Source organism: Anopheles ziemanni, chromosome 3, assembly GCF_943734765.1.
Source record: "Anopheles ziemanni chromosome 3, idAnoZiCoDA_A2_x.2, whole genome shotgun sequence".
Lineage (NCBI taxonomy): Eukaryota > Metazoa > Arthropoda > Insecta > Diptera > Culicidae > Anopheles > Anopheles ziemanni.
In genome coordinates this window covers 42,848,996-42,859,587 of record NC_080706.1, presented here as the reverse complement: position 1 = coordinate 42,859,587, position 10,592 = coordinate 42,848,996, and the positions used below count along the sequence as shown (strand labels likewise).

Genomic DNA, 10,592 nt, shown 5'->3' with positions numbered 1-10,592 from the left:
ACGTCCCGAGAGGGAAAAGGAAGTCAATCGAATAATGGTAGCGGTGGTTTTCCCCATTGGTCGCCACCCAGTGGTTCCGTTTCCGTTGCAAAAGTCTCCGCTGGATGCTGTCCGGATGGGGGAGGACGGGAGAAAAATCATGCGGGATTCTTTGTATCCCTCCTTGGTGGGTGGGAAGGTGGTTTACTGTTCGCCCTTTTAGGGAGATCAATCTGCCTGCTTGGGTGCAGGGTTCTGCGGGTAGCTTCACTGCCCATGAAATTCAAATTACAACAATATGATATCAGTTACTCACTTACCGCAATTTGCATAACAGATTTATCGCCATCGCTACACTCGGCACTGTTTCGTCCTGCACTGGTTGAGGCGCTGAATTTGACCATGAAGGCCAACAGTTAATCAACAAGTGTCCGCTTCAAAAGGGATACTGACCGTAATCTTGTCCTGCAGTCGAGTAGTTCTGGTTCGTGATTCACTGTTGGTTCTATTTTCAATCGTTCATCGAGCTAGTTATCTTATTCTTCCCTTCTTTCTGCTATTTTAGAAATTATTCAAGACAACGGCAGCTGTACAAACTTACACAAACCCACACCGACAATCAACATTTAATCTACTGAGCACAAGAACACATTTTCACAATTTTAAGATTATTATAGACTACCATTTATTACACTTATCGTCTCGCTCGCTCTTTGTATGCCATTTTTGGGTTTTTAATCCTTCCTCTGATTTTTTCGAATTTTGCATTATAAGAATAAAAGCTCTACAAACATAATTTTAAGTCGCTTTTGAAAAACTCTAATTCTAAACTGTATTGAAAGTTTTAAATTAATTTGACTTAAATTAAATTCAAAAATTTTAATAAGAAGTGATTTTATTTACTTTTCGATAGAAATTGTTTGTACTGTGCCAAGAGTTTTTGGAAAATTTAAAAAATGAAAAAATCATCAAAAGTACAAATTTTAAAAATTGCATTATAATAACTGAGTAAATCGAAAAACAGTAGTAGTAAATCGCTGACAAAAATGATTAAATATAATCTTATCGTGGATATCAAATCGGGTTAGGTGAGCTGAACATGGGAAATTTTCTATTTAATTCAATTCTCTGTTCTTGGTAGGGTCTTAAACCAATACGATAAGGAATACGTTTCAACGCTATTTGATCATGGATTCTAACTAAATACTAATAAATACCAACAAATAAATTCATCGTTTAAGCCATTATACAAATTCCCAAGCTCTATATGGCGAACTAGGAACACATTTGCATAGGTTCCTATAATTGTACAGCAGCCACCAAGACCATTGGACTATAAAACCGTCTCTAAAACATAAAAGCAAACGAGCAAAATTACAGCCCTCATCCGTGTACCGCCGCCGTACGCTTTTCTTTATCCACCCACCGCCATGACAACAGTTCCCTCGGGCATCCCGATCGATGATTACTTCATGCGTTGCATTCGAACCGGGGCACGGGCGGAAATGAGCAGACACGGCCACCGGCGGACGGGGCAGTTGAATTCAAATCCTGGCGCCATCATCAAGTGCCACTCGGAGCTGTCAGCAGCACATTCTAGTCGACTCCGACTCCTACTACCCGGGCTAACGCCGTTGCGTCACAAGGTCCTATCAAGCCAGCGTGACGTGTGTTACCGGGAGGGCGCAAATTCAATCAATACCGATTTAATTGACTCAATGCGCAGTCGATTTCATTCCCGCTGAAATACCCAAGATCTGGGTTCTGCATTATTTTACCACACGGCTTTTAGCTTCGAAACTAACGTGCGAAACTTTACCACGCAGTGCTTCCGTTTTCTCGACCCATCGGCGGATATCGAGAGCGTGCTAAACTCGCTGGACATGTTGCGGTCTAGTCGTTTAATTAGTCGACTGATAGATTACTCCATTAGCTTCAAATGCACCTTCGGCAAACGGGTGTAGCATGTCGGCATTTATCTTTAACAGATTGTGGTTTTAATTCCCACTACCGACGAAAGGAGAGTAATTGAACACTCCATATATTCACACAGGTTGCGGCTTCATCATTCAAACCGGTGTTTCTAATTGATTTTATCGTGCTTTAAATACAAGCACAATTTATCAAAGACATTTAACAGACAGGTCGGGTCAAAGCTGTTTTTTGCTCCGCCATTGTTGTGACAGTTGGTTAAAAAAATGTTTTTAAAAATTCCAGCTTACTTGTGGGAGATCTCCGCCAAAATCTTCGCGAAATAGGTAGTTGGTAATTGTAGATCACAGTATCCATGGTCTTGCGGATAGAAACTGCTCTTCTGTGTGAAATCATGGGATATGGATCCTTTTGCTCGCTGTGATTGCCGAAATTAAGTGTGTTGGTCTGCTTTATACCCAGTCTTCCTCCAGAACATATTTCGAACGCCTCAACTCTTTGTTCTTTTGATGAAACATACCAAATTTGCAGTTTTACCCCACTTTCTTCGCTGTTCGTGAGTAGTAAACAAAATTTTAACCAACTGTCAAAAATTTTCCCACGGTTTTCGGCTCGTTACATGGTATGCTGCGACCTGTCTGTTAATTGTCTTTGACAATTTATATGCCTGAGTAAGCCATTTTATTCGACCCGGCAAATAGATGAGAAGCGAGAAGCAGACTTTGAAAATTTTTTGAAAGAATGTTGCTTGCGTTTTTTCTTTTGCCAGGCAAGAGAATAAACCTTCTGTTAAACTGACCCTTAAGATTGAGGATAGTGTTAAGTAAAACATTTCTTTCCTTCCAACGAGCTGAAGATTCGTCCCTTCTAAGAAAAAAAAAAACAGAAAGGTACACCAGTTGCTGTCCGAAAGAAAGTTGCCGAAAAAGAAAAAGTTTCCGCTCCTTTGCGCTCCGCATTTCACGCTGTAGCGGTATGAACCAACATTAAGTATCGACTTTTGCACGTTTACACCGCGTGATCTACCATCAATCAAGCTAATCAGGTGTTGAGGATCCACCGTTTACCGGTTGTCAACCTTGTGTTTTGGCACCATCAGCAATTCCTTCGCCCACCGCAGCCGAGAAAAAGCGAGGAACCTGACGGTTTCCCTTCCGGGAAAAATGGCCGCTCCCCGAGAACGTGTCCCATGGCCCAGTGAAAATGGTTCTGCATGACAATTTGAAGAGCAGAAAAACATCCGTTGTAAGCACAATTTTATCACGAAGGTATTTTAACATTTATATTGTGTTAAAACTGACTCATCAGACCCGGAAGGAAACGTCTCTAATGTTTTTGATTTTTTCCATAGCGAATTGATTGTCGCATAAACCGGAAACTCTTTTTGTGTTTTGAATCTTAGTTTGTTTTGTTCGTTTTACATTTTTTCTCTACCACTGCCCGAATGTGTTACACGGTTATTGAATTCACCAGACACTCCGCCGATTGTGATAGCGTAATTCAATCATCCAAACACTTTATTGCACGTTTCCGGAGTGCCGATTGTTACACGCTTTTTTATTTTTTTCTATAAATACGAGAGCATTTTGTTCGGCGGTTTCATATTCCTCCTATACACCGATTTCCAATCCATTTCCCGTGTGAGTAGGAGGGCAAACTCAAAGGTCGTCCTGTCTATCGAATCGCAGTGCATGTCACCTCCATATTAAACTGTCGATAACCGGATGGGGATGTAAGATGGTGAACTTTATATGATTATATTAAAAAAACTCCCACCATCCATATCTATACACACGCACACATGTACACTGAACACACAAGAACTGAACTGCCTTCTGCTAAATTAGCTTCCTATTCAGACGTCATCAGCAATGGTAAGATTTTCTTGAACGAATCAAACCACTTGAACGTACGAAGCGTGGAAATTCAATCCCAATGCGCGCTGGATCTGATGGGCAAAATGTGCTTTTTTTCAAATTTTCTGTATGTCTAATTTATGTCCACGGTGGTGCAAAGAAAGGCAAATCTTGGAAGCAAGAAGAATGAAAATATTCCACAAATGTATAAGGATATCTCGCACGAACCACGGTTTTATTGTGTGCATTATTTTAAATTTGTATCATGTTTAATTGCTAGTTTACTTGCATAAAGACCAGAATGTTGCCGGATGGGATCTAGTCTTTGCTCGAATTATGCACACCGAGTTAATCACCTTTGCCGACAAACACTTCGAAGACAAAAACCACCAAACTCACGGCGACTCCCAGCACAATGATGTAGAACGAGGTCTGCATGTCGATAAGGGTGAGCTTCCGGAGGGTTTGCTCGGCTTGGCGTTCGCGCATCTGACGCAACCGACTCCGTAAGGTCAGCGCATCCTCGGTGTCGCCGTACCACTTCATGCAGAGACCGGACTCGACGAACCGCAGGATGGCGTCATTAAACAACGGCGCAAAGGGCCACCCCTTCCGGACGATGTACGCCAGCGAGTACACCCGGGGGCACTCCTCGATGACGTGCAGCATCGGTTGACCATCGGCCCGGATGTACTCGGTGTTGATGATCAGATGCACGTCCGAGCGTCGCTCGATGCAGCAGATATTTCGTTGGAACGCGGCCTGATGTCGCGCCGAGTCGTTGAGAATCTGCAGCTTACCCTTGAGCGAGCGGTAGAGGGCGCTCGATGTGTCGTTACCGAAGATGTCCAGCAGGGAGCGGGACGACGTCCCAATCGGAAACCCCGACCGGTCCAACATTTCCAGCGTGTTGATGTCCTTGTAGTAGGACTTGGTGCTAAAGGCTGTCGTAAGAGTACCCTACGAGATAATTCGGTGGAGCCCAGGGAGAGATTAACTCTTTGGAGTGGGGCTAAGTGTCACTGGGAGTCACGTACCTGAAACGTTCCGGATATGATGACGTTCGCGACGAGAAAGGCCAACAGCAGCAAACGTTCGATAGCTCGCACGGGCAGATGGGTCGAGCTGGCACCCAGCAACACCATCCACAGCTCGATCGACAGTGTGGTACACTTGGCCCGATCGCCCCGCCTCAGATGGTCGCCGTAGCGTTGCACCTTACGCAGGGCCCAACGGCGCAACCCGTACCATCCGTAACCGCCGGCGAACCCGATCACCACAAACGTGGCCCAAACGTACGGATGGAAGCACAGGAAGATCGCCAACCATTGCGGAATCTCCAGCGATTTCGGCGACAGCACGCACAGCTGGTCGGAGTAGATCGGTTGCAGGAACTCGGTCGCATTCGTGTCGTAGTACTTCATGAAGCGCACGTTGAACGATATGTCCGTACGGTACTCGAGCAGGTCGCCCAGCGAACCGACGAAGGTGTCATTCGCCAACCGGTAGCCGTACTCTAGCCCGTCGGAAGCATCCATCGTTTCGGCGGTAAAGTTAAGGGCCACCGCTAAGTTCCCGAGCAGCATTCCATCCAACCCACTCGAACCGTTGGCTGCCAGGGCGGACTGGCGGACGTACGGAACGTTGCGGTACGATTCTGGCAGGTTGTTCCACGAGAGTAAGGTCGGATTCCGCTGGAACACGGTGCATCGTATCGGCATGCCGTTAAACACGCTCAGTTTGTCGCGAGAGATTGGAAAACTAGCTGCCTCAGCGAGCACCTTCAACTCCACTAGCTGATCATTGATATCCGTGTGGAAAGGATTCAGCACGAACAGATTCTGCAAAACGGCAGTTACGAAAGGTGTTCACCATCAGTCCTGAACAGACGGATTTTGGAGAATTTCAAATACTTTTTGGAAGAAGCCTTAGGAACTTTATGTCCCTTACCCTTCGAACCAAAGTAGCGTGCCTGGTAATACTTACCACGGTGCCGGAACCCTCCTCCCAAAGCTGAGTCCCGATCGATACCATTAGGTTCAAGATCGAATTGTACCGCCACAGCCAGGAAACGGCTGGTCGAAGGTCTTCCATCGACACCTGCTCCTGCTCGACGAGAATAAGATAATTCCCATGCACGTAGCGCTCGCGGGCATGAAGCGGATGTAGATCCTCGCAGTAGCGGCGGAACTGTCTCACCGAGGCGAATATTAGTACCACCCCAATCTCACTATGTTGCGGGAGCATGAAAAGGTTCGCGCCAGAGCTTGCTACTCCGGCAGTTGTTACATTCTCCTGACGATGGTCGTCATCCATCCAAACTTCCAGCTCTTCCGGGTGAACTTTTAGCACGTGGCTAAAGGTAAGCAGCGGTCGCCTGATTGCAGCAAACACTGGCATTACGAATAGACGCGGTTCTCAAACGGGACACAACCACAACCCCTTCAGCCTTCAGTCAATACTTACGTTCATGCGGTGGTTCCTCGTGCGCTCCGTAGCTGCCAAAAAGTATCACCCGTGCACTCTGGAAGTAACGAGATAGGAGGCCTCGCACCGCCTGCCCGAATATGGCCTTTGGTGGAGATACACTTTCGAGGATTCGATCCGTAGCACCAGACGCACCGTACCATATATGAATTAGCGTAACGATGAAGGCATAGCCTTTTAGTAACATTTTCCTCCTAAACTCCAAGAGCTCCAAGGACCACGAATGGCGCACGGTTGTCGCTAGCCTACGAACAAACCGATCTGATGCCAACTGGCGTCAGGCCAAACATCGAAAGGATAGAAGGCTTTCTGATTGACACATGGCACGGTAACGGTGCCCTCCGGGGTAGTTCTTCATCCTTGCGTGAAGTGATTGTTTCTCATTAGGAAACAAGTAAATAATTCACAATTGATAAATAGGAAGTCGTTTTTCATGTGCATATTCTCGTATTGGTGGTGGTTATTTTAATGTTTTCCTTTTCCTTACCCACACAGGAAGGCATTTCTCTATTATTCATCGTGGACTAATATTTTGGTCAAATTTTGGTTTTATGTTGTGGACAGGAACGGAATGTTTTTTTATCCTGTTTCGCATATTGTGACCAGTAGAACTGGTGTTCGATGCAACAGGGATTGACCAAATTTTTTTACTCCAAATTGACTATCTGTTACACATATCCCCACACAGTTTTGCATGAATAACAACTAAGGTGAAATTTGATTTGTTACATTGATCGGTACCAAGTTACGTAGTATATATCGTCAAAAAAAAACAACAAAAGTCGTCGCAGTAAAACTAATCTTGTTTCCAAACAATCAAATATGTTTAAAAACACATGACCATATACTCTCAAAAAACGTACAAAAACTCATAATACTGCTAGTTTATTAACCAAACACAAAGACATTTTCTTTATGTTTTTAAATCCAAAATACGGCAACCAGAGTTATTTACACACTTTAGAAATGATTCAAAAGGTTTGTTGGGATTCTGCTTTCCATTGTGACCCGTAACGATCTGAAAACAAAAAAAAAGCAAATCAATAGAATGTGTCCAATGTCCTAAAGATGTTCCGCGTAGGCACAATAAATTTAAAAAATAACACTCAAGTGGGATTAGAAGGACAAGAAAATACCGGGACGAACTAAAAAGCTTTGACCAAAAGTTAAACAAACTCGAGTGGCTTTAATAAGTACCCTTAACTTTGTATTCTCCTACTCTATTTTTATTTTTGTTTTTAGGGTTGATGATTAGTACAATCGGTCCCTATTTTAACATGGCCTATTTTAACCGTGGCATGTTGAACGAAAATTTATAATCAATTCTTATGTAATCGTAATAGATCGGTTTAGTATAAAATTGTTCTTTCAATAGGGATTGAATAACAAAAGTGTTTTTTATTCTACATCCAAAAACCGTCGTCCTTTCTTTTCCTATCGTATTGTATCTTAAAGATCAAAGTAAAACTTACCTATCTAATAGCCAACATTTAAAAAAAATTTAAATTATCCAAAATAATTCCAAGCATGTCCAGTTTTTTATTCAATCTCCAATAGGAAAGAATCTTCAATGCAGTATAGTAAATGCGATATGCGATACAATTAACGGTTAACGAATTCTCATGCGTTCAAACTAAAAATTTTACGTTGTGAAAAATGAAAATTGGTTGATAAATAAACTCGAAAATGTCTGTTAAGCGCACAACTTGCTTGCTGCTTCAGTCTGAAATACCCAACATTTGGTATTCTAGTGATCTACCGCCAACGCCCAAGCAAACTAAGCTTCGACAAACAATTATACGCTACAGAACTGGCAAGAAGACAAATGCCATACCAAGCCAGTGTGACTCAATTCATCAATACCGAATGGTGTGCTATTTTTAACCATCCAGGCTTCGAAATCCCGACGGCAGCAGGCTGGCGCGGTAGCGGCCAAATGCAAAAAAGTTCCAAATACCTAACGTTGTTTTCCCGACGCATAATCATTCTCATCCCTTTTTATTCAGCAGACTACGATCAAATGGCAAAAGTCGTCACCAGAGAATAGGCAAATGCCCCCTCCGTTCGGGCCACGTGGTGAAGAGAATTCTATTCGCCCCATTCTACGGCCGATCAAAGCCAGCAAAATGACATCCTGCGTCATCCTCAGCATATCCTCCGTTTGGGTATGTTCGTTTTTTATGTGCCTTTTTCCACCGCGCCCGGGTAGGGGCTTCCATTGACCTAAGAAAACGTTCTTCGACACAACGCAGCTCAACAGATAGTCGTCAACAGCGCCACTCAACGCCCTACCCTTCGGTTCGGTCGAGAAAAGGGCGTCACTGAGTTGAAGTGGCCCGTGCGTAGCTGCTGATGAAGTTAAGATATTTAATTTTCTCACGAACTTCTCCCTTTTGCTGCGAAGGAATTCCACTAATAATCGTCGAAGGAATTCAATAATAAAATAATGACACCCTTCTTCTAGCCCGGGGTTGGCTTCGTTCTCGGTTTCCGTGGGTTGCTCAGATGAATGACGATGATGTCGATAAAGTACAGAATGTGAGCGTCAAAATAATGTGTGGCGTGGGAAAAGCCATGCCATGTGATGAATGTTGGCGAGGTTCGAATTAAATTGTGATGCAACTATTTGAAACTGCAGCTATTTGCAAATCTCACTTTGAATGCTGAATTAAACTGTACTATTAAAACCAGACAAGATGGTTTTTAAATATGAGTACATCAAGGACAATAATACAGTGTGTATGATCGTGTAATATTTGCAACCTCTGTCACTACAAAAAGCCTGATGTTTTTTAATTACCTACATATAACTTTATTATTATTTACAATATTTGAAGGCAATATTGTTTACCTCCTCCTCCTTGTGAACCTCTCTTTGTTATAATTTTTTCAAATAGTAAATCAATAGAATCTTGTAAAATGGAAGATTTGAATTTACAAAACCAAATATACCTGCATTTACATACAAACACAATAAGCAATAAAACAATTCGAACCATAGAAGCTATTATAAAACGCTATTTGCATACACTAATGCCATTTAATTTCTAACTCCTGCTCTCCTAATTCTTTGGAAAATTCAAAACAATCACTATTGTTGCATAGGATTGTGATAAATTTAGACACTTGAAATGCCTTTCAAAATCAACGCAAAATACATTTGAAACTACTCGTCAGCTCGAGAGGCCAAAAATCAGGCTCCATCGGAAGGGTATTTATATCGCTTCGACGTTGAAGTGTTTACCTTCGGATGAAGATACCGTAGGAAGTATGTTTGTTCAGGATTGATTTTGTTTTTTCTTTAGCAAATACAGTTTCTGGTTTTAAGATGTGACTGTTAATACTATTCCAAAAAATGCAAGACAACTCAGTTTAAAAAATGCTGTTTTCAAACTGGTTTAAGGTTTACATTTTATACAGTCAATACCATTTTTATTCAACCCGTCATATTTAGATGACTTACGAGACGTACTTTCATGGATGGTACTTGTTAACCGCTTTCGGACCTTACCCATTTCATTGTAAATATTCCAACCATGTAAAGAGGAATTTTATTCTGATGTAGTGTCATCCTATACTCGCCATATACTTGGTGCTAGCCATTACATAGGGCTTGTTCAGTTCCGGTGGACGCGCTTTTCTGATTTCTTGCCATATCACACCAGGCGCCAGCCAACGACTCGTTTCGAGGCATCGTATGAGTGCTAACTCATGGTCGTTTGTTGCTTACGACGACACTCGGGCGTAAGAATGTCCTTTCCGGCACTTTCCTCGCTGCAGAGGAGAGCCACGCGTCTAATATGGTGGCGCCCGTAAGTGCTTGAGCCTTTGAGACGGCAAATACTTGCAACAAGTTCGATGGAAGGGCTACGATTACTTTGCGGATTAGGAAAGACACAGGGCGGTACTAGAAGAACGCCTTATGAAAAATAGAAACAAGGCTGAGACCGAAATTCAAAGCACATCTTTAAGCCATTGAATTAAAAATGGATACAACAAGAAATAGAAAAGAATATTTGTGCTGCTTGTTATAAAAAGCCGGACCAGAGTTTAGCCTCCAGGGATGCACCATTAAACAAAACCATTACGGCAAACCAATGCGCGCAAATCGATCGCATCCGAAAAAAAGGGCACACTCATTCCGATGACATGAATTATTTAAACGGCTATCGGGAAATCGGGGCCGTCTTCGAATCGATGCTAACGATACTCCGGTGACTGCAGTGAGAAGGCTCATTAATTCTTCCCCCACGACGTTTGTAAGTGGTTGATTAATCGGAATGAAACCTGGGGACCGTAGGGATTTCGTTCGAGCCACATCTAGATCGACATTTCGTC

At 43.0% G+C, this 10,592-nt stretch overlaps 1 protein-coding gene across 1 annotated transcript; it reads right to left on the bottom strand.

The window, feature by feature from the left end:
- Window positions 1–4,115: 4,115 nt before the first annotated feature.
- Window positions 4,116–5,503, bottom strand: LOC131288540 (uncharacterized). Its single transcript, XM_058317680.1, has 2 exons — window positions 4,805–5,503; window positions 4,116–4,727 (listed from the first exon to the last, which is right to left on the bottom strand). The coding sequence occupies exons 1-2, from the start codon at window positions 5,486–5,488 to the stop codon at window positions 4,116–4,118; spliced, it is 1,296 nt and encodes a 431-aa protein (XP_058173663.1). The 5' UTR covers window positions 5,489–5,503.
- Window positions 5,504–10,592: the final 5,089 nt, after the last annotated feature.

Coding starts and splice junctions, on each gene's coding strand:
- LOC131288540 (XM_058317680.1), bottom strand. CDS start 5,488: ATGCCGATACGATGCACCGTGTTCCAGCGGAATCCGACCTTACTCTCG. Junction 4,728..4,804: donor TCATATCCGGAACGTTTCAG/GTACGTGACTCC, acceptor ATTATCTCGTAG/GGTACTCTTACGACAGCCTT.